The sequence below is a fragment of the Papilio xuthus genome, unplaced genomic scaffold (assembly GCF_000836235.2).
Source record: "Papilio xuthus unplaced genomic scaffold, Pxut_1.1 DF826115.1, whole genome shotgun sequence".
Classification (NCBI taxonomy): Eukaryota; Metazoa; Arthropoda; class Insecta; order Lepidoptera; family Papilionidae; genus Papilio; species Papilio xuthus.
Window position 1 is genome coordinate 5,407,441 of NW_013532534.1, and position 25,777 is coordinate 5,433,217.

Here is a 25,777-nt window from a genome sequence, read left to right on the forward strand (position 1 = left end):
GAGAGACGGACGGACAGCAAAGTGATAAGGATTCCGTTTTTTTCTTTCGAGGTACGGAATCCTAAAAATACTCTGCGAAACACCTAGATAACGTTTAGAGTATCAATATTATTAATAATACTCTGTTAAAAGATTACTGTATAAACTAAATTGATTAAAAATATATAATTTAAATAAAATTGTTTTCTTGTTTAAAAAAAAATAACTCATTTAATTATAATTAATAATTTAAAAGTCACATCCCGTATAACAATATCTGTTTTTTTATATCAGAAGGTGGCAAACGAGCGAGCGGCCACCTGAAATCGCTGAAATAGCGAAGTGATTGTTGCCCATAGAAGTACGCAATTGCAAATGCGTTGCCTACATTTAATCGACGGAGGAGAGGATGCACAGAAAGAAAATATCTTCCCTTTCCATGCACCCTCTCGTCCGAAAAGTCCACTTCCACTTCCCATCCTTTCCTTATAAGAAAAAGGGTGGGAAGGGAAAGAGGATTCAATTAGGCCTGGCATTGAAGGGAAAAAAATTAATTGATGTGATCATCCTAATAAAATAAATGTCTAATATTAATAAATCATACTATAGTATAATCCTTTGGTGTTCTGTTATTTAGTGTTTGCGCCGAATTGTGTACCTGTACAAGAATATTTATCGTTACGTAACATCTACGCTATAACATTCCGGTTGCTACATTGTTCCGACTCTACCGCGTAATTGTTATATTAAACACACGACCACAGAGTAGTAAACTAAATAGCAGCAGAATTAAAATAAATACAAGAGAAAATACCTACTAAAATAAATAGCAATTGCGGTTTATGATGTCTGAATATATCAAACTGTATCCTTAACATTAGTTAAAAAATAAAATTACTTTTCAATCTGTTGAAAAACAAGATGTTTTATTCTATTGTTAGTTTCTTTTTTTTAACCATGTTTAATTGACTTTGATGTCCTGAGTATTATAAGGTAATAAATTAAAGAAAATAATAAAGTGCGAAAATCCGGGGCTTATGTTAAATTGTTAATATTTTACTGAAATATTTTTAGGCTGTGGCTATGCGGTGTATAAATAAAGCCGGAGATACGTTAGCAGTGGGACTTCTGATTATTAGGTTAGACTATGCATGCATTTGAATATTTTGTGAACATTAAGCTCGCAAATGCATTCCGGTATAATGTTGAATTTTGAAGATATGGAAAATATTTAAACATCAGAAATAACTAATTAACACTAAAATTAAATGGAAATAAACATTAAACTTTAATTTTGTTAAAACATAAATATGTGTATTAACAACTTAATTCGAAGAATAAAGTTTTAAGATAATATTCATATTGTTTTTAACTTAGTATTAACTAGCTGTCGACCGCGACTCCGTCCGCGTGGATAAAAAAAGCTTAATTAGTGTTCTATACCTATGTCAAATTTAATCGAGTTCCGTTCACCGTTCTAGAGATCTTTTCAAACACCCATCCATCCGTCTAAACATTCGCATTTAGATTATTATTAGAGTTAAATAAAAAGCAGCTCTTCAAGGCATAAATTCGAAAAGCAAATGAATAAATAGTATCCTATGTCCGTCTGGCTCTAAGCTACCTGCTCACCAATTTTCAGCCGTATCGGTAAAGCCGTTCTTGAGTTATAAATAGTGTAACTAACACGACCTTCTTTTATATATATAGATATATTCTGATACTACCATTGAAATAATGTACGATATATTATTTGTACATTTTTACATATATACATGTGACATAAATAAACAACATTTGATTACCTCGCCTGGTAAAACGAGATGAGAAAATCAAACAGATATGCACGTTACATCTGGTATGAACAGTAAGGAAACAAAAGCCCTTTCACGCTAAGTCGACTCGATTTATCATTCCGTGTACACTGCGAGGTGCTTTTGTGTGAACCGCGTACGTTCTGCGCTCACTCCACCGTCGAGTAATCATTAAAGAAAAGCAAACAGGTTGGCTACGTTTTAAATGAATAAAAAATATATTTACATTACATGTAAGGTTTACTTTCTCGTACATAACATTAAAGTATTTAGTACAAAAGAGACTTTTATTTAAAAGTAAACTAGCTTTTGCTTGTGATTCCGTCTGCGTGGAATTAAAAAATGAAGATATAGTAAGTATATTAGACGCAATTAGTATTTTTGCCTTAGGTAGGACTTTTGTATTATACATCAGCAGTTTTTTAGTGTTTATTTCATTTCATTATCATCCCTGCCGTTTTCCCTGTGGAGGGTCGTTACATTTATTACTAAGTAATTAATGTGCATAATCATCATACTGCTTACAATTTTGTTCGCAGCGGTATAAAATACTTTACCATTATGTTAGGTCTTAGTTTTCTAAGGCTTTTGAGGCATTCAAATTAAACAACGTAAAAGACTAGTATTTATATCGATTAGGGTAGACTATTTCGTCTTCGATAAAAATACAGGATAAAAAATAATAGGAACAAATTTTTGTGATAATTTTTGTTAAAAAAATATTTAAAATTCAAAGTTAAACCAAAACGTCAGTGATATAATTTGTAGAATTATTCCGAGATACCAGCTGCTCCGGCCGGCTGAGCTAATTTATGGAAACTAGTGTTCATGAATGGCGAGACTTTGAAGCGAATTTTCTAATTAAGCTCCTGCACCTATTAAGACGGCGACCCAGTCCCTATTATAGTCGAGAAAATTTAAATTAAATACTGATGAAGTCTTCATCCAGTCTTCTCACAATTACAAGAGTCTTGGAATATTTTGACATTAAAACATAGTAGCACAATAAATTGATTTCTTTAAGCTCATTTTATACACCTTAAATTTGCTTTTGTTCCTTACGCACAGGAATATGCATTAATTATGAATTATATTTAGCGCGCTATGTACAAGTCATTACTTTAACTAAATACGTACCTAGTCGTCATTCAGAAAAATAATGTATAGTTGTCTTTCCTCGATATGGTCACGACCTTATGACCATGACCTGACAAAACTTTTGTGGAAATTCTCCTTCCTAACACCACTCACTTTCGGGATATAATATTTTTTTTTATTTTTTTGTTATTATCTTCACTGTTGTGCAATGTTCAATGCCACTGAAATAATATATTTCATTTTTTTTATAACAGAAGGGGGCAAACGAGCAGCGGGAACACCGAGGTGTTGAACTTTCACTAAATAGACAATTACATCCACGATTTTGTCACTAAATCACGTGAATTACATTTTCACGAAAAGCTTCTTTCATTATGATATTTTTTATAATGTTCTTCAATAGAAGGGAATACAAATTTTTAAATAAAAATTGAATCATTAAAATTAATGAACAAACTGAGTGAGATATGACATTGACACAAAAAGAGATAAAGTACATTTGAGAAATAATTTATGATGGATTATGTTGATGACTTTTCAACAAATTTAAGATTATATAATGCGAATAAATAATTTATTATGTATTTATGATGATTACTGAAGCAATATGTATATATAACCAGTGAGTATATATACTCACAAATACATTTGTATACTTACTACTACAATATATACTTTCAAATACATTTACAATTTCTTATTTATTATGTTTACTATACACATCTAATAGCCATAACAATGTTGAGGGCATAGACTATCGATATTCCACGAGTTCGGTCTTGGATTCGAAACAATAATCTTAATATTTGTGCTATTAAAAATGTAGTTCTTTTGGCATAACTTCGTAAAACTTTCTTTTGTGTCTTATTGAAGTTAAAGTTTTTCACTTCTCAGTTGTTGGTTGCACCAAATAGTTTCTTACTAAGTTGTCGTTTTATCGCACTCGTGTTAAATTTTTAAGAATCTAAGAAAGTAGTACAAACTTTTAAATAAATGATAAGGTTGACTGCAGCACAACTTGTAGTCATTTCATGTTTGAAACGAGAATCTGTTCATTTATTGTTGTTATTACTTATTTTACGTTGCGTAAATTAATCTGTTAATCAGTTTTTGATTTTTCTATGCTCTCTGTAAAGTGATTGCAACAATCGGTGATTGGTATTTACTTTCGTAAATAGTGACCTTGAAAATTGCAATGTTTTTGAATACACGCCTGTCTATCATGGCCCTCCCCACATCATTGTTATGTAATTTTTTAAATATACTAAAAATGCAGAAATTACTTTAGTCAGTACAGTCATATAATCTAATATGCATATAACCGATCTGATTATTGTTTTTTCTTATTATTTATTTTCTGTATAATATTCAAATCACATGAAATTAAAATCTTAAAAATTATTTTCACATTTTATTTTAAAAATCTAAAAATAATAATTTAATTATAGTCACAGACATATAAATTATGGTTAACGCTTAATTGGCGAATCCTAATTCTTACATTGTACAGTCATAGTGCGGGGCCAAATTAGATGTAGGGGGGTACCTTAGGTCAATACAATTAGTGGTAATTGGTCACAAACGGGGGACATCATTATGCGCTCTTCTGACGCCGGCTTAACAATCTCATAATATTCTCTTAGTCTTCATTCTGCGGTGCAATGTACTGTTTCCAGTTGTGTGCCTAAAATGTGATTAATATTTAAAGTGTTGTATAATTCGGTAAGTTTTATTACTTTTTTGGATATTTGACGTTAATTATATATAATATATGTAGGTATTAATATTAAGTCAACCATATTACAATCTTACTAATATTATAAATGCGAATATTTAGATGAATGGATGTTTTTTTAAGGTATATTCAGAATGGCTGCATGGATTTCGCTGAAATTTGGCATAGATGTAGAACATAATTTGGAACAGCACATATGCTACTAGATACGTTTTTTTTTACGAGTTTTTTACGAGTCGCGTGTGACAGCTAGTGCTCTATATTTGTTCGCTTTTCGTTATGTGTACTTTATTAATTTAAAACATTTTAACTTCTAACTTTATAACAACTTAGTAACCAACAAAATAAAAGTTTATCGAAATTTATATCTCACTTGGAGCAGTTCTATGTATAATACTTTGTTAGAAGTTTGTTTCACTTGTAACCTACGTATATAAAATACTTCGACGAAATTGTTTTAAACTTGAACGTTTTCCTTTAAAGATTACTTTTAAAATTGGTAAATAATAAATATAAAATTAAATTGATGTTCATATGTCCTTCTCGTGTACAAATTAGGCTACTAAGATTTAAACTTTCTGATAATTTATTCAAATTTGGAATTATTAAAATTAATTTAAATTTAATATTAGTTATCAAAATTTATAAAGAAGGTATTAAATTTTCATTAAGTGTTCGTACTACATCCATATCTTATGTGTTTTTTTTAATTTAAAGTGAAGGTTATAAGGTGTAGGTAAAAAAATTGTAACAGTATTTGTCTTCTTCCAGATAATGCTCTACAAATATGCCAAATTGCAGTAAAATCTATTTAGCAGTTCTTGAGATATTTTCACAAAAATCCATCCATCCATCTAAACATTCGCATTTATAATATTAATAAGATTGTTAAACTTGTAGGTTTATTCGAGGAGTAAAAGTCGTCAGTGGAATACATCTCTTATCGTTACTTCCTTAAGTAGAAAAGGTAATATATGTAAATGAGTGTAACTTTATTCTCCAAGAGCTATTACGAAGACTTTGACCGTTTGATAAGTACGAGGGGGGATAAAGTTTCCTTTTGATTAGGGACTTAAGGTTATGTGCAGATCTTTTCAACATTTTACAGATTTGAATTCTTAGGCCTTAATTTTTTTTTCTAGATAAGGATAAAGTTATAACGGCCTGTGACTCTGTCTTATATTCAGAGAGTGTGAATGTGAGAATTTAGTCCTTTTTCTCTTCCCACCCTTTTTCTTATAAGGAAAAGATGTGGGAAGTGGAAGTGGACTATCTGGATGAGAGGATGCATGGAAAGAAAAGATATTTGCTCTCTGTGTACCCTCTTCTCCGTCGATTAAAGGTAGGCAACGCGCAATTGCGTACGTCTATGGGCAACAGTCACTTGGCTATTTCAGCGATTTCAGGTGGCCGTTTGCTCGTTTGCCACCTTATGATAAAAAAATAATAATATTCAGACTATAGTCGATGTCTACAACTGTAACAACATTTATAGTTGTTCATAAATATTAGCTGTTGTATGTTTTAATTATTTTTGTTAGGAGGTCGTTAAAAAATGGAAAAATAATTAATCCAGGTCACATTTTACTACTCTTTTTATTGTAATATACTAAACAATTAAATACTCGTCATATTCAAATGCAACTATAAACACGGTCAAACGACATTAATCAATATAATAATATCAACGTTGAAAAAAACCTTGAGTCATTACTTGGAAACTACTTGGTTCCAGGAAAGCCTTACGGTGAATCACTGAAACATCAAATGTTAATAACGATGGGTGTATTCAACTTAAAAGTAACAAACAACTTTTACCAATAGCAAGATAGTTGTTAGAAATGTTTTCATTATAATAAAGTAACAGCAATTGCTTTTATCAGAAATCATTTGCATTTTTGTAAAGAAACGGGAGTTGTTTTATAGTTATTTTTATGATGTAGGTAAAATTTTAATAACATATTCTAATTAGGTATCTTACTTTTTACTAATAATGGATGGCACATCCGGAACGGCTCAACGGATTTTTGGAACACATGTAGAACATAGTCTGGAAAAGGATATAGTCTACTTATTAAGTTTGTTGTTTTAATTCCGCGCGGACGGAGTCGCGGGCAACAGCTAGTTAATATATATGGTGGCATTAGTGTTTAGAAGTGGACTAGGTATGACCTAATGCCCTCTTTATAAGCCTATGTCCACTCGAGTCTATGTATGTATTTAGGTTGCTATCTTATATTTCGCTTAGTGATAGGCAAAATATAACATAACAAAACATACTTAAAATTTACGTATCTATATGTCTAAAATAGACTTACAGAATAGTCTAAATCATATGTGGATAGAGAAGTTATAATACTTTTTGAACTTATTATAGTTTTTTTCATATTATATGGTTGCGAACAAGGCCATCTAAATCCACAAAATAGCGAAGCGATCGCTTCCCATAAACATTCTTAATTGCAGATGCATTGTCTACTATACTACCACTTTTCCTTCACATCCTTGCTAAGAAAAGAGTGGGAAAGGAATGATAAATTATCTTCTTAAAACATAATAATTATCTTTTATACATTTTTTATCTATTCATACATTTTTTTGAGTGTTATGACAAAGTTGTGTACGTGACTCCTGCATCACCTCTTATTTTTTAAAAAACGTATCAATATTGCCGTATAATTATGTAGCTTAAATCAGAAATAGGAAAGTAATGAACATATTTTTAACTGTAGAAACCTATGTTGTTGACTGGCGCACGTAATCTCATTAATGCTAGCACAACTATAATTATTCACATACGCGGTTAACATTTTGATTGCGCGGCTGTGTGTGTAATTTAATATTTTAAGTGTTTCATGTTTAATGGTTTTTAATTATTTTTACAAGACGACTTAACATTCTTGATGGTTATGAACGGCATTGTTTTTTATATTTAGTGAAAATTAATAATTTTATATATTTAAATTATTTAAACATTTTTATATTATATCAACACTAATTGAAGTTACGACTAAACTTACGTGTGTATACGTACTTTTAGACATTATTAGTTAGAATCAATTGGCGAAAATAGCGCGCTTTTGTTAACAAGTCTAGTATCAGATATTCGATTAGTGAGGGGACATAAATGTTGATATTTTAATAAGCCTAGTGTTGTACCGATAGACCGACACAGTGTCGGATTTTCTTCCTAACAGTACTGATTAATTTAATAAATTATTTTTTTTAACGCGATGTCAAAATTATTGCATTTAAATATTCCTTTAAATGACTGCATACCTAAATGAATCATAGAAATAAAATTATTCTCCCATACAAAACGTGATAGGGAAACAATGCTAATTGGATTAAACTGTCTGATTTATTCCTCGAGGATATTAGAGCGGCGTTACTAATGTAATTAGCATCTAATATTTATTCAATAAGGGGGAACTGTAAGTGGGAGGAACACTAAATTCATTTAGAATGAAAACAATGCCTCACGAACAGAGGAAAGTATTTCTTAGAAGCTACTTAAATATACACAAGCCCTATCTCGCATCTTAAAGCTAAACAGATTAACTATTATAGGAAAAAATAGTCTATGTTTTGCTATTATTGAAATTAATTAATTTTTTGATTAATTTAAGATTTAATAAGTAATTATTTGTTTTAAAGAAAGAAGTATAAATTTCAAAAAAGTAAAATTGACTTAGCTGTTGGTAGCGTTTAAACTGTTCATATAATTGTTGGTCGTAAAGTTCGTAGCTAAAAATAGAACTCTTCTCGCATGTCCTACAAATAAGTATAATTATATACTTAACAAATATATTTCGTATATTCCTTAATTTAATCAAAAGACAGTTCTTGAAGTTGTTGGAGTATAAAAGGGGAACGACAATCAGGAGAGTTGACGAAAAGTTACGTAACGATCGCACCCCGAGGCCCTACAGAACATTCTCAGAATATTCCCATACTTTCTTTACTTGGCAAATGTCGTCTTTAATTTAGATACGTACATACAGATGTTAGAACAATATTTTTCTCATTATAATTTATTTCGTCTAACATTTTGATCTTGTGTTTACAAGTTCTTAGAATTAAATAATCAACTTTGTAGTGTTGTAAACCAAAAAAGGTTGTTAAATTATTGAAACTTTCGTGAGACATTATAATAAACTGATAAAAAAACGGCTAAACACACTCACTGAGTGAGCGACGGGCCGCGTCCGCGAAATAATACCAGTAACATTCATTCTGATGAAAGGCCCCCGATGGGCTCGAAACTAGTCGGTGCCGCCACCGGACGAATATATGTGAGTGTTTAGCCGTTTTTATATCAGTTTCAATAGGTTGCTTTTTATTTTGTTTTAATTTGGAAAATTAAAAAATTCTTTCCAGAGATGGAAATGTGAAAATGAAAATTTTGGTGCTACATTCAAATGGCGTCAATTTTAACTTAAAAAAAAACTTAAGCAAATACAAAGTAAGGGAGCCGGAGGCATAATCAGCGTTAGAATAAAAACGACGGGTTCTTCGCCAGTTTCACATGGAACTTATTTTTTTTAAATCATAATTATATTTTCGCTTTTTAACTTCTGGTAAACAACTTTTTTTTAAACAATATCAACACAACTCTTATTCGTAAACCAGACTGGTAGGCAGAATCCACGGATTTCCTTTTGTCGCAGCCTAACCTCTCTCACTTTTTCCAGATTTCTACATCTACGCATACATGCACATCTCTTTCTGGTTCTCTTAATAGCGCCCTTCTTAAGTATTTCACAGATACGAACTGACCTCGACCAACACAGGCACTGACTTTTGCGTTATAAATTTCTTTTTTTTTCTCCTTTTATTCATCATCCTATATTTTATATTCCTGGAATCAATAATTGATTATCTCTTTTAATTAAATACAGTCTTAACAAAAGAACGCTTTAGTGCAATTAATTTACACTAAAATAACTCTTGTAAACATTCGCAAATTTCGTATCAGATGCGTAAAGTTATTAAAATATAAAAATGTAGCTAACATTTTAATTGAGAATCCTTCGGGATCCGGGAATCAAAGAACTTTTTTTAACCTATTTTTATTCACGTCCACTCATCTAGATAGTATGAATAGATGATAGAAGTACACGTATAATAGAGGGATTTTGTTTATGGACTATCGATTTCATCTTTCACCCCGACAAAAAAGTGAGGCCATACTGATGAAAATGACTTTTGGGAGCTTTAGCGGGATAGGTAATATTCAATATGACGACGATTTTAATATTCAATAATCCGAATTTAACAATAGATAAGTCTATCTAGAATTCCATTTTCCTTGTCAATTAATTACAATTACATTTTTTCCAATTTATTACGTAAATATTCACAATGCCTTACAATTATTCAGAGTGAGCATTATCACAAGATCATCGTGAAAAATTTAAAGTCATTTTCAAGATGGCGGAGCAAATCTTAGCAGTTCAGCCGATGCAACTTTGTTCGTAGCGCGGGCAGCACGATATGATATTTGGTTTCAAAGATTTACGTATCCTTGTGTACATAGGGCCTTACTATTTAACGTTTTATAATAATAAAAATTTACATTAAGCAAATACTGTATTAACCATAACAATGTCAATAAAGGAAATATAAATTGACTAAAATACAAATTGCAAATATAAAAATCAGAAGAATCGAAGTTGAGTAACTTCTATTGCTTTTGTATAATGTTCTTTCTCACGCTATCCGTTTTTTTAACATCTGTTATTACGTCGCTTTCATATTTGCCGTATCGAAATAAGCGATTACCGTAACGTTAATCTTAATAAATCACGACATTGGTATTGTTGGTATTTAAAAAGTTGTATTACAAAGTAATGATATTTATACACGCATCTGTAACAGTCATTTATGTGATAAGGTACAAGTGAACGATAAATACTTAGTCGTAGACACTAATTAACATCATTAATGATTATCAAATTAGAATCAATGCTTAAAAGTGTAGGAACAATACAATATACAAACAATTTCGATGGAAAATCAGTTGATAGAAAGACAGTCAGAGTTGAGTCGTCAAAGTTATACGTTGAATTTATACACGTTTGATTTGCACGGTCACCAATTCCCATAATACCGGATTCAATCAAGGTTCGATGAATATGATAAGCAATCAATTTTAGCTACACAACATCCTATATATAGATCAAAGATTAAGAATAAAAAACAATAAAGATAACTTATTAAGTTATAACAGATCAAAGAGTACCACAAAATTATTATAATAATAATGCGACCTCGGACAAAGTTTGTACACCCACTAACACCGAGACATCGGACGAAATATTTTATTAAGAGAGTCATTTAATACAGGGGGTTGGAAAAGTTGATATATTAATTAACTACTGAATAAGTCCGTCAAGCCGAAGAGTCACTTCGTTACACGCAAGCGCAATAAGGATCTGTCAAGTTACGCCCTTAGGTAGTGTGAAAGCGGCCTTCGTAGCGGGCGGACGCCTGTGCCCGTGTTGAAAGTGCTACTGCCGATTTTATAGGGCCAATACGTTTAAAGTGTAATGGATTCGGTACTGAAAAATATTCGTCACAGTGATAGCGTGACTTAGGAAATAAAACTACCATTATTCAGTGCATATTTGGAACTGTTTGAATTTTGCAAAGAGTTTTACGTTGTGTTATTTTTTGAGTGGTTGTGCGATGTGTTTGATAATGAACGACGAAAGTTTATGTCAGTTTACGGTGAGTGGAAAATATGTTTTTGTAAACTCGATAAGTATGAATAATGATAATGTAATTAAGTGTTATAATTGTCAATATATTTAAAAAATGTTTTACTTTTATTTTTATAAAGAGCGGCAAAAAAATCAAGTTTTCGAAGTCAAGTGACATCATGTCCATGTAAATGTTGGTGAATGAAGTATAATAAATAATTATCACTATTTTGTACCTATTTTAATAGTACGATATTTTTTTAATTTCATGTACAAAATTTTGAAATATCAGACAAATAATATTATAATCATTATGGACTTTGCGATATTACTAAAAATCATGACTGAAATACGATTATGCGAAAGTTTTTGGAATGCGATCTTAACAAATAAAGTACGTGTATCGTAAACAGTTTTGCAGATATTTTGGGTAAATCATATTCTTTTATGTTATCATCATCTTTTACGTTGACGTCCATAATCTCAAGCGGCGGTCAAAAGGTTAACCATGTGTTAAAATCAGCAGTATTTAAGTATATTTTATCGTAACGTGGTATATGTTTTAATGAATAAAATAATTTAAAACGGCAATATGTAGTTCTATGGGTTATAAATAAATGTCTATATGTTAAGTTCATCATTATAGATAATCATAGGGTTATACTATGATAGTCTATTTCTACGGTAATCCAAATAATCTTAATTAGAAACCCTGATATCAATAAACAATGCTGTCTCTAAAGTTATGTTCGATGAACTATTATAAGATCAGCCCCTTAGTGAGTTGGCATCTTGAACATTGTTCTCGATAAGTTTCAGGTTAAAATAGATTTTGAACGATATATTTTATTTTGCACCTATATAAAATTAAGATGCTTCTAAAACATAATGCCTTAGGGTTTAAATATTCTAAATAAATAACGGTAGAAAGGTAAACATTAAAAAGTAAGCATAAGGATATCTCTGTTTAGGGAACAAGAGGGATAAAGATATTTTTTTTAAGCAGGGGAAACCTTTGATTACTTTGACAATTAGAAGTTGGATGTAAGACAATTGCTTAATTTTGATTTGATTAAAGAATTGAGGTTACAAAATGTTATTTGTCGATTCCCTTTGGCTAACATTAAAATGTATTAATATGAAATGCAAACTATGAAATACAAAATATGAATGCAAACAACTTAATAACCTTATTTCATAGTCAATGTTTATCTTTTACAAAATAAAATATAAAGTACTTCGATGACACGCTGGCTAGTCAAACACAAGGCTTAAGGCCGACCTACGTCGCGTTCACAACCTACACACACACGCCCGTGGGTACCGTCACACTTTATATTGCCGTTTTATGTTTCCATACACATAAAACATTTGTAGAAAAGACGCTCTAAGAAAAATCAAGTAGTAACGTAAACGTATTCTCTTGTGAGGTTCTTAATCCAACTATGGTCTATAAAGATACGTCGTCTAAATCAAAAAGTAGGTTGTATCTAATTGGAATTCTCCGTAAAGACATGATGACTTTTAAGCTATTAGATTTAGTCGTTTTGGACACAATTGAATATTGGTTTAATATAAACGTAATCTCGAATCCAGAGTTGTAAGCAAACATTATGATGTTCCACTTGCGGGGATCTTGATATCCTTTTTCTATTATCTTTTTGTTTGATAGGCAATTGTTTTAAAAAAAATTAAAATGCTACGAAATGATAATTCAACTAGTTATCCACTTTAATAATGCTGAGTAATTTAGTCATTACTCGCATGTTATCGTTAATAATAGCGTGTTTAATTAATTAATAAGAATAACATATGTTTTAATAGAACATCGAAGTAATAATGTAATTACAAACGTTCGTTTAAATGCGTACATCGTAATGCGTGTGGTAGCGGAGGCCTAATTTTAGTCTTCTTTACCTTCCGATACTTTCCTTATAAGAAAGAGGAAGTGGAATTGCCTGAGGAGGGGAAATATTATCTTTAATTTTAATTCTTACTATCTTAATAATATTATGATGGATGGATTGATGTTTTTTTAAGGTATCTCCGGAACGGCTGAATGAATCTCACTGAAATAGATAGATAGTTTGGAAGAACACATATGCTACTTATTTAGATTGTTTTAATATCGTGGACGGAGTCGCGGGCGATAGCTAGTGATGTTATAAAACAAGGAATGTAAACGGCCAACAAATTGTCGGATATTGAAACTCTTACTTACGTTCGTATTAAGAAGATAAGTCTTTTACGCATTTAAGGCTCATTTCGGTTACTATAGACGCACCTTAAGGTGTTTTTTTTTAAAAATTTGATTTGTATAAACGTTATTTGCGGGTTTAAATCCAAATTACACACATTTATATAAGTAATCCACTTAGAAGGTTAGTAGATAAACAATGGTACATTTTTAACCGAGACTAACGGAAGTGGGCTATTTAACTGTGTTGTTACATCATATCTAAGCCATCTGTAACTATTACGTCATTCCTATTTAGTCTTAGGTAAATGATTTTGTTATATTTCATTAGACAAAAAATATATATATTTTTCGTCACATGAAAAAAATTATTACAATCCTGGTTTAACTTTATGTTATTAAATTAAAAGTTACAAAATAACTACAATATTTATGTCGCAAAATGATATGAAAAGAAAGCAAAATAAATTTTCCAAAACTGAGAACACGTTACGTTATAAAATATAACTGATAAATAACGAAACCAAAAGCTTTCCGAAAAGCCAAGCCAATCAGTTTTTTTTTTAAATAATTTTAAAAAAAGATTTCGAGGTATAATAATTACGAGGTATAATAAACGCGTAATTAGAGACTATGTTAGCTATAAAATTATAAACACAAAGAAAGATTGAAAGCTGAAAGAAAAACGCGTGGTTCATTAAATATTTCGTTGAGGTATAGCCATCTAGCCCTTGCTGTATAATTTTAACATCATTCAGAGCTCCTTCTTTGTTGAATGGATGAATATCAAATGTAACGACTACACAGGCCTTTACTGTGCTCGAGATTTAGATTATGTCAATTCCAAATTTAGTCCTGTACGATGTAATAGTGCCTCATAAATATGTTTTCCCGTTGTATTACGACCTAAAAAGGACCAATAAAAAAACTTTTAAAAATACACAATGGACGTACTTTGGCGGACATAGATTTTGTGAGTACGTAAATAACAATAAAAACAAACAATAAAAAATGCATGGCCCATAACAGAACATCTGCTTCATTTTTTAGTTGACAATTAATTTAGTTTTATTTTTATTTTGGTTTAGTTTTAGTATATAGTTTATTTAATATAGTATTCATTAATTCATTTGTTTTGTAGTGGTTAGTTATTTAGTATAATAAGATTATATTTTAATTATTAAATGTCTAGTATTAGTTAAGAACGTTAAAATTAATTAAAAAATTGGTATGTATGTTGTACAGGCACAGGTACAGGTATAATGTACAGAAAGAATTACGATGAATATTTCAGTAAAAGTCGCATCTTTAGACATCGCTTTAGACACTTTAAATTAGGGTAATTAAAAGAAGTGTCATTATGAGAAGAACTCATTTCGGCACTAACATAACTGGCTAAGTGCAAAGTGCAACTCTTGTGCGTTTTACTTTTTTACTTACTTAAGTTAACTTGGTTCGGGGAATACCACAGAATAACAAATTGAGAAGTTGGAAGCCTTTGATTGAATATGAATTTATAATAATAGTTATTTACGATTTCGGAACAGAATTGTTTACACTTCAAAATACAGTTAGACACTGTTTAATTCAACACGTGTCAACAACGGCGGTCAAAGGGTTAAACCCTTTGACCGCCGGTGATTGATATCAACTTGGTCATAAAAGAGTATATATTACCCATATCAATGGTTATCACCAATACTGCTTCGGGTATAAGTATTTTGTTGTCTTATTTCTCAAAATAGCTTTTTGGATGCCTGCGCATACATAAAAAAATCAAGATTTTTGATTTTGATGATATAATTCGTGCGTGCGATAAAAAGCTTTACATATTATGTTTAAGCTAGAATTTAATTGATAGATTTTTTTATGATTTTTTCCTTAAACTTCAACCTACCTAAAAGTCGAAAATTTAACTTGGAAAAAAAAAGAAAACGATGCTTACGGTGAAAAACACTTGTTTAAATATAACCGTTAATATTGATAGCCGCTCTTTGTCAACGAACAATGACTAAACGAGCAGCAATTCCAGGATCGTTTGCGGGCTGATTGCTAATTGCCTCAGCTGAATGCCTGAAGCCATACTCGAGATCTCCAATTGAATGACGCATAAAAGATGACGAATCCCTCTTTAAATGTTGATGAGTTTCGTCCGTTCAATTATGGGTTAAATAAATATGATTGAAATGTCTACTAGTGGTTTATTTATATTTCATTACATTACATAAAGAGGTCAATTTTTTATTAAATAAATAGCTGTCAATCACAAGTCTGTTCGCGCGGAATTAAAAAAAAACTTAATAAGTAGCCTATGTGTACTTCCAAACTGTGTTCTACATCTGTGCTAAATTTCCATTTACAAACATCCATCCATCCATCTAAACATTCGCATTTATAATGTTAGTAGTAATATGATAAGTCTAAATAATTGATTACGCGTTAACTTAACTTATATTTAAGTCAAAATCTAATTTCAAATGCAGTACTAAGACAAAATTTCATTTTATTTAGTATATTTCGCGAAAAGAAACAACTCAAATAAACCTCAAGCTTTGTCGAAATATTAAAAAGTAGAAACAAGGTTCAGCGAGGCTTGTCACGTTTTGAACAAACTCGTTCCGGTCAAGATAAGACAGATGAACCGGGTACACGGTAGACGACTTGAATGTAGAGTAAAATCTCTTTGCAGCACAGCTATTCTTAAGCTGGAAATTATTTAGGAAGTAAAATATTGGACTTAGTGGTAGTGGTGATATTCTGTACAAAATAAAGTTTTTGCGGTGGTTAGTGCTTGTAACGTAACATTTTTACAACACGGTCGATCTCAATAAGCGATTTTGATCTTTATTTTCTTAGTAAGTCGAATTATTAGACTAATAGCGTGTTTTTTTTGTACGTTTGTAAATGCTACATATGCATATATAATTTCTTTTGTAACGTTCTTAAGGACTTTACTGATGTTGTTGAGTGATTTATCATTCGATTCGTCTCCTTCGCCGAAGTGTCATAGGTCATACATCGATACCAAATATATTATAAATAGTGGACGTAAGAAATAAAATACTAAATTAGTAAAACAGTTAGGCCCATAGTTTTTAATCAACTTAGTTGATAGAAAAAGTAGAAATACTTCTTGTTAAGTTTGCACGTTTAATTAATTCTGCGAATTCCGATATCCCGTAAAGCGAGTAAGATGGCGATCGAAAATCATTTGCGGATCATAGCATTTCTATGGCTTTCATTTTCCTTTACAGATTTATTCACCGTTGGCATTTTTAATAAATTATTAAATTGTTGAAAATCATTTCAATCAATAGTCAAATCATAAAAGATTTCTCGTCATTTACGTAATAATTTGTATTGCCGACCCATCTGAATAACAATTTGGGTCGAGAAAAAAAGCATAAAAGAAATATGCCTCGACCGACCCGCCAAATATATTTCGCCGTTGTTTCTATTTGAGAAGGGACGTTGAAGTGTCATACAGAGTAAATGGGGGTTCAGCAAATCCGGGTCATTGAACACTTCAAACTTTACGGCTAATGCTGGCGAAATCTCTGGGAATAGCTGTGTTATATCTTACCGAGAGAACTCCTGTCATAAACACTTCTATGTTAAATAAAATAATAATTCGATATTTCAAAACATTTCCGACTAAACAGACATTTAATAATATCTATTCGTTAAAAAATATTTTAATTTCGGTACTAAATTTATATTATGAGCTATTTTACTTAAATATAAATAGCCTTGAGTTGTTTATTTGCTATCGTAATCTTTATTGTCTATTTAAACATGCCCGTAGTTACAATCACGTGTTGCTTAGATTGGCAGGCAATTTGGCTCTCGTAGAATACTGTCTACCGACTATTTGTTTCGGAAGATAAAACTTATCAATCTTAAGACAAGAGAATATAGATTACAACAGATTATTTATAAAATGTGAATAGCAATCTATTTGGTGACATTAATGAAGACTTATTAAGTCAACCAACCCGCACTTGGCCAGCGTGGTTGACTATGGCCTAATCACCCTTAACTTAAGGTAGGCTCCGAGCCCCTCGGTGGGGACGTATAGTGAGCTGATGATGAATGAAGACTTGAAAGTCTAATATGTTCGGCGAAATTAATTACTATCTCCATAAGCGTTCTTTTTCAAAATTATTATGTCGTCGACTACTAGTTTTTTTGTTTAAAATTATTTATATGTAGCCCAAAATAGATTTATAATTTTACATGACAAATAATGATGGACTATTTTATAAAATTAACATTTGATCATTCATCGTTAAACGGTAGAGTTAACGGCAGCGTAATTTGTATAATTCGATGAAGAGATTTCACGTTTCGAAAAACATCGTTTATAGACATTCATTAAATTCGTGAATCTCTGAGCTGTGATTGAAAATGACGAGTATCTTGTTTTAAAATTAACTCGACCTCTGCTTATGAATTCTCGCACAACAATTTTGAACAATTGCCAATTAACGATTTCATAATTCAATACAAACATTTCACCATTTCTAGAACTGAAAAGAAAACAAATGAAGATTATACGATGTAATGATAAATGTTATTTGCTTTTTGTGTTTATAGTACAATTTAAACGCATGTCGTGTTTTTGAATGCGAATCAATTATGGTTGTTTATCAATACATACCTCGAAAGCTTCATGTTCATCATTTGTATATGACTTAACTCATTCCTTCTCCATAAATTGGTTATATCTCTCATATGTTTTTTAGCAAACTTAAATCGTTAATTAATAAACAAATCAATTGTTAGTTTGAGTTGTACATTTCATTTTAAATAAGTGTTGAGTCCGTATTTATAGTGAAATAATTTGTTACAGATTTGGACAGCGAAAGAAGATTTCGTATCTGGCTATCAAATACATTCGCACAATATTCCTGAACCATATGTTGCGATTGTATGTTAAATAATTCAAATGATAGTTAGAAAATAAACGTCATGAGCATAGTCGAATATATGCAGAAAATTATATTGGCGTTCCTATTGTTCGCCATATCGAAATCGCCGTCGGCAACGCAGAATTCTATCATATCAGGTAAATATTATTTTAATGTTTATTTTGCTGTGGGCTTCCACTACCGAAGAACGTGTATAAAATGTTATTCTCGTCCCGTTTATTCGCTTTGAGAAGAGAGAGACAACAGTATCCTTTATACAAGTGCGATGACAGTGAAATTTTACGGTTATTCTGTACCAAATAGAAATCCGTAATCCCTGTATACCCTTCTGGATTTTAGGTGATGTTGTTTTTTCCGCATAACATATTCTCTAGTAGGTATGTTTTCAAAAAGAAACGTGGATTAGGAAGGAAATCCAAAAATAAAATTGTTATTTTTAAAATATTTAATTGAGGTTTTATGGCATTGTTGTCAATTTTTTTTTTAGTTCTATAATTAGTTACTTCGTTTAATTTAAATCATGCGTACGACGGACATTACGAAGCTTTGTTGTGTGCATAAAATGTTGTTTTCTTCTACTTTTTTTTTATTTCACATTTCCGACTTCCCAAACAATTGTTGCTTGCAGTTCTTTTATTTTGTATTGTTTCATTTTTTCTTATTTTTTATGAACACTTTTTATGAAAAATTTTTTACTCGTTCTTAAGTCATGTCAGAATGAGTCGACATGTTCCCGTTTTCCTAATATAATCTGTCAAAGATGAAAGGAAAACGAAAGTTAAGCAATTCAAAGAAAAGTAATTTCTTCGGGGATCTTTAATATTGTGATATTTAAGTAAGAACTGTTTGTGATAAAATGAATCAAATGCTTGCTTTAAAATCTGCTTCTTGTATTTATTTGACGTTTTTCGTCAATATTATAACATTAAAAGATGATGAATAAAATAACAGATTTGAAAAGTCTTGTCAGTTAACTTAAAGATTATTCATAAAGTTCTTCGAGTTAAAGACACGTCCATAAAAAAAGGGATAAAAGTATTCTTCAAACGCCATACGAATGGGACTATAACATAGAAAAGAACTAACATGCTCTGAATTCTAAATGAACTGTATAAAGCATTATGTTTGACTTTGCAAGGGGCCAGGAGTCACGAAACTTTTATTATTGTACGCCTCAGTAAATGCTTTACGACTTTAACTCATAAAATAGTGGATACAAATTGAATATTTAATGATCAGTTGACAGCTTCAAAATTCATACGTGTGTTTAAAATATGTTTCCACGAAAATATCGCTGGACAGTTATTCATATAATCCGCCCCGTCTCCGCACGAGTACCAACGATCTATATTTTGAATGAATAATAAATAAAAATTGTTGTCCAACTTATAATTTCAAAGAAAACGTTTATTAGTTAAATACAGACAGTTTTATTTGACTAACCTTGCTTAGATAAATATACATCATCAGCTCACTATACGCCCCCACCGAGGGGCTAGAAGCCTACCCTAAGGTGTGACTAGGCCATAGTCAACCACGCTGGCCAAGTGCGGGTTGGTTGACTTCACACATAACTTTGAATTTCTTCTAAAACATATGCAGGTTGCATCACGATGTTTTCCTTCACCGTAAGAACGTCAGATAAATGTACATATGCAAATCGGAAATTGAAAGACTCATAACCCAGGACCTGCAGACTGCAAGTCAAGGGCTTGACTCCTGAGCCGATTAATATATACTAGAATCCAATTAAATTATTATAGTTTTAAATTATTTACAATAAACAATATATATGGCTATAATATCTTAAAATGATCTAATAATATAGATTATATTCTATTCAATGATAACACAAGGTTTATTTCGTAGAATATGTTGCGGTTTATAAGGATTTTGATCGAGGCCGTCTATAGCTAGACAAATGAACACCACGAATAACTATAGAGGGTCAAATCGGAAACCTTGTTCGCACCCTCGGGGATAATTCGAAGGATCTCTCAAGTGCCGAGATTGGTATTTTATATATTCACCACCTTATCTTTGTTATTCGCCTTGCCTTTATGAAACGATACTATAGAACCTTAGAATATTTATGTAACGTATTGTACGAAAGTCCCTTTTGGTTTGCCTTGTTATCTATAAAGGGTTAGAATAATTTTATCGAAACGATTTTTGCAACAACATTTATCAATTCTATCTAGAGTAACTGCTGGATATGTTTCGATGGCGACGACGATATTTCTGTCAAAAAAAAAAACTAAAATATAAAAATTCTGTTAACTATAAAAAGTATTTATATATTACTTTATTCTGATTTTTTATTATTTTACAATAGCGACCAAAAGGGTTCAGCTGGTTCCCTAAAAAATAACTTCAAGTAAAAACTAGTAAAATGTTTTACAATTTTTTTAATTATTTTGATGTTACAAAATACCAGCAACAAGGCGAGGCTTTTCATTAATGAATCATAACTTTCCATTTCCGCTTAGTAGGGAAAAAGTGTCACGACATTTTTCATAAATGCTGAAAAATTACAAAATTATAGAAAAAAAAATATCTTTTTTGTGTTAAAAGTACTACATAATTGTGTAAAGTGCTATGTTGGATATTGTTACTTAATTTATACTTTATTTATTTTTGAATTTATACTTACAAAATAGTACTAACAAATAGTTACATAATACGAAAATCTTACTACGAAATACTATTTCAATCTGTGTTCCATTTTAACTATATTTTTTTATGTACATTTTTACATATCCATGAATTAATTCCTCCAAGGGAAAATCAACCGCTGACAAGAGCGACGGCCTCCTTACCCCGTAATAAATCTTTGTGAACTAGATAAGGAGAATCTAAGGCCTCCGCGGTGTACATACTAAAGCAAGACCGTATTCTTTAAACTGTTACGTAATGTTTATTAATAGTAACCGAGGTAAATGGTCCTTACTATCGTTATAAAAATATTAACTTGAATTTTAAAAAGTCATGGGCGAATCGGGTAATTGAGTCACTATTCGTAGTTAGTATATTAAAAGATTCTTTTATTGTATTTACATCTACATATAAAAGTGATCATAATGTTATATTTAGCGACCTCGTGTGCTCTTTGTAACGGAGAAAAACAAGATTTTTTTTATTTATTCGAACAAGTTCACAATTGTGTTACAACAAAAAAGGTTTCGTAAGCCTCCCAAGGTTTCCTTTGTCATAAGAAGGCAACTGATAAACGCTCTACTTAATGGAAGGTGGCATAAAGACATTTTTCAACCTTAACGAAAAATAATGTTATACTGAGCTTAACAGTGTCGGTGAAAAGGTGCTTTATATTCAGTTTGTTTTGACGTTGAGTATATCTTATGATATTGCCTGTTGTGTTTCTGACAGTAATCTTCAAGAGGCTTACACTCTTAAATTCTTATATCAGATGTTTATTTTTGGGTTTAACCTTCGCATCACTTAACACAGAAGAACTGACATTGTTGATTTTGTTAAAAAAAAACCTTACTCTAATAGTTCTTGCTTGATAAAAATATAAACTCTTATTGCAGGATTATATGTAAAAGATGTCGATCAATTAAGATATTCGTGGGATTGTTTTCGATCTGAACACAACAAATTATAAACTGAACGATTTTTTTATATTTCTGAGCTTTATTCTGACGTCTATGAGATTTTAGCACTCACGACCGTATTGCTTTTATAACCGAAATCCTTGCTTTGAATTGCATCTGAAATTTGGAAAAGAGCCAAAAGTGGGACAAAACTGGGGAATGGAAAAGCTGCTTTACGAAGTCTATTTGGCCGAAACATTGCAGATGAGCGACGATGCAAATCGACAATTCAAAGTGACGTATATATCATTCGTATGTCCAAGGCTCTTTGATCACAAGGCAATGTGTAACATAACCCGATTTACATTTTTTACCGTTGGTTTCTGAGACCAAAATATTTGTATGAGACATTTCGTCATCCCTATCATTATCTTTGACAAAACAGAGATAACGATATGTTTTAAACGGGGATTTTGGACTGAGACACTCACGGTTAGCGACGTACTCAAAACAATATCATAGAGTTGGTACGCAGGCACACGTGCCTAACAATTTGTTCTTGCTAAAAATTTCTCCTCTTCAATTGGTGAGAAAAGTCGATGAGATTTTCTATATGGCAATCTATACAGTTGACATATATTCGCTATGATGTAATGACGAAATCGACGATTCAACTTTGAGTGTACGCAGCGCGCGCAACACCATACTCGCGACGCAGGGCGTTTGTGGCGTTTAATTCCCAATACGACAAATGGATTCACAAATAGTGTTGAGTAAATATAATACTTTTTAATTTTACTATTGGTTTTTTTTAATCATGTTTTTCTCCTTTTTTCCCACTCCATTTAAAGTGTTTATTTGTCACTGCATATATTTCATTTTTTTTCATTTGCATATTATTCGATATCATTTTGTTTACTAATTGACTTTGGCATTGAAACACAAGCTGGTTTGAGTTAGTATTAAATAAAAAATGTTATTCTCATTTCTTTGCCACTGAAAGTACTTGAAATACACTCGCAAACAGAGTTTCCGGGTCAGCAATGAAAACCTCAAAACCACTATATTTGCAGAAATATCTACTCGAGCTCTGAAAAATACAAAACACAACATTATAATAAATCAAATATTCTTATAATATGCTTATTAAAATATAAAAAAAATTAAATAGTAAATAAACTAAATATATTTTTGGATAATTTCATTAAAGGGTATCAATTTTATTTTTAAAGTCTAGAACTTCAGTGTACTGTAAAATTGGAATAACACTGCTGTAATATGCTTGACCGTGAGTTTGAAAGGAATTTAATAAAATAAATTAAAAAACGAACTTTCGCTTGACTGCTTGACATGAATCTGGATTCAAAGCTATGATAAAGGTCAATGCCTACATCTAAAGTTTATCGTAGCTTTTACTTTAAACATCTAATTACTTACCTTATATATTCATATATGTTCATCAATTATTACTTATTTACTCCGCTGGCGCATCGACCCAAAGTGGGTCTTGGCCTCCGACACAAGAGATCGCCAAAGTCTTGCGCCTTCTCCTGCGAGTCCATAGCTTGTAGCTCCCGCAGATCCAGCTCAACGGCGTCTCGCTAGCGGTACCTGGGCCGACCAATGGGTCGGCGGCTAGTCGGGGTCCAGAGATATGCTGCTTTGGCCTATCGATCTTCCCCCATCCTCATGAGGTGGCCCAGCCATCAATTATTACATAAATAATTTTGTTTGTGTGTTAGATTGATGAAAGAAAAAAATCGTAACAATTTATTTATGTATTATATATAAACTTTCCCTTAAGGTAAGGTTATAGAAGTGTTAATACACAAAACAACTTTGTAACACGTTCCACGGTTTCGTTAGATAATGGGGGAACATTTCCGAAGAAACATTATAGTAATAGCTACGTGATTGTAAGGGACTGTAATATGACCCACACCCGAATATCTAATAGCACGTGAGTGTTAATGATCATTGTAATCGTAGTTTAATTTATCTACATCTTTGTGTTTAATGTTGACTTATTTGCAGAGATTTGTAATTTTGAAACTTTACTTATAATTATTTGGTCTTAAATACAAAAGAATATGAGTGAATTCAAGTTTTAACAATGAATGAAAGAAAAGAAAGTGTTAATTTATTAGTAAAATTCATTCTTAACGTTTTTTGTTTGGTACTAAAATGATGAAGTGTCAAAATTGTTAATACACTTTATTTTAGATGCACTTATTTTTTAAATACAACACTTCTCTATGGTTATGTTATAAAGAGGAAAGATTTGATTGTTTGCATTTCAAAGGCTCCGAAACTACTGAACCGATTTCAAAAATTCTTTTACTGTTGCAAAGCTACACAATTACCGAGTGACATGGGTTATATTTATTACAATTTTTTTTTTAATAACTAGTGGACGAAGGCGTAGGCAACCGCTAGTAATTAATAAAATGAGTTATAAAAGATCGGTTAGTAGAAATACGTTGTATGTAAAACGAGACATTATCGTTAATTTTGTAAATATGTTAAATCAATTTGTAGTTATTGTGTTAGTAGGAGTAACCTTTCAAGATTTAAAAATAAAATTATACCGAATTGCTGAAAAATAACATGTCCGCAGTGGAAATTATCTCATATAATCCTTTTAATACCAAGATAAAAATAAATATAGTGAAGGGGATTTAGAGAAAAGCTTTCCTTTAATTCGCTGTAAAATCTTAATACGCTTTATGGAGATACAAATTTCTCGGAATATGCAGATAATGGAAAAGTATATTTTATTGTCAAGCTACTATGTTTTTGTGCCTTTTCATTAATCTTCAGAATGAAATGAACATAATTTTAAATTTGTGCTGGTCTTTTTGAATTATTAAATAATGGTTTCATCCCGTTTAGCAATTATAATGTCGCCTGGAGGCAGCAGGTCCCGACTTTTTAATCATTTTTACAAAAGAGTAAATTTAAAAGACTATTATATGAATAACTTCATATTTAAGAGAAATCTAATTTCAAAATTTACTTGCTTAGAATCATAATTTATATGTTTCGGTTTTGGTATCTTGATGTTGTCATATTATAAATTGTCGAAAAATTCTAAACAAAATCAATCTAAATTTCGTTTTCTTTTCTAGACAAAAAACAAATGGACGATGTTTAAAATTTTACGAATACATCACAGTGCAGTTGATGATTGAGCATGTTAGATCTATAGGTATAATGATGTTTTATATTGTTAGGTAGCGCGCTGACTCCGGTGGCGGGGACCGTGACACGTGTATCGTCGGTAGCGGGCGGCGACGCAGACCTGCCTTGCGACTCACGCCCGCCGCTGCACAATGACAGTCTCCTTCTCGTCGTCTGGTATAGGGACGACAATCCTGTTTACAGGTGAGCAAACTGTAGTTATGACGATTTTAATTCTTCTAGGAAATACATCTATTGGCTAAGTTTGGGAATAAGCATGATCAACGTACAGGGGTCAGACAAAGTGCGAACGTCAAAAATGTATGAAACTGTAGCGCCAAATCACGTGACTTATCGGAAATTATTGTCTGTACTATACTTTTTCGAAGTTCGTTATATAAACGCTTCGGAGCGAATGCACTTTGTGTAACCCCCCAGTCTAGAATATATTCTTTCATAGGAAAATATATATACCCGTTTCTTAAAATCGCGCATATGTTAAATGTTCAATTGGGTAATATTTAAAATTGAATGGGTTTCAGAAGCATGGATATTATATTTACATTACTATGCAAGTCATAAAGT

At 31.3% G+C, this 25,777-nt stretch overlaps 1 protein-coding gene across 3 annotated transcripts in view; it reads left to right on the forward strand.

Moving 5' to 3' along the window:
• Positions 1 to 4,528: 4,528 nt before the first annotated feature.
• LOC106123596 (B-cell receptor CD22) overlaps positions 4,529 to 25,777 on the forward strand; it is a 34,774-nt gene continuing 13,525 nt past the window's right edge. For 2 of the 3 annotated variants that reach the window (XM_013320005.1, XM_013320007.1), the window contains exons 1-3: positions 11,109 to 11,358; positions 18,380 to 18,595; positions 25,246 to 25,396. In XM_013320005.1, the coding sequence (XP_013175459.1) occupies positions 18,499 to 18,595; positions 25,246 to 25,396 (248 nt within the window). In that variant the 5' untranslated portion in view covers positions 11,109 to 11,358; positions 18,380 to 18,498. Of the gene's footprint in view, positions 4,614 to 11,108; positions 11,359 to 18,379; positions 18,596 to 25,245; positions 25,397 to 25,777 lie in introns of those variants that run through there. The other variant, XM_013320006.1, reaches the window with a different exon arrangement.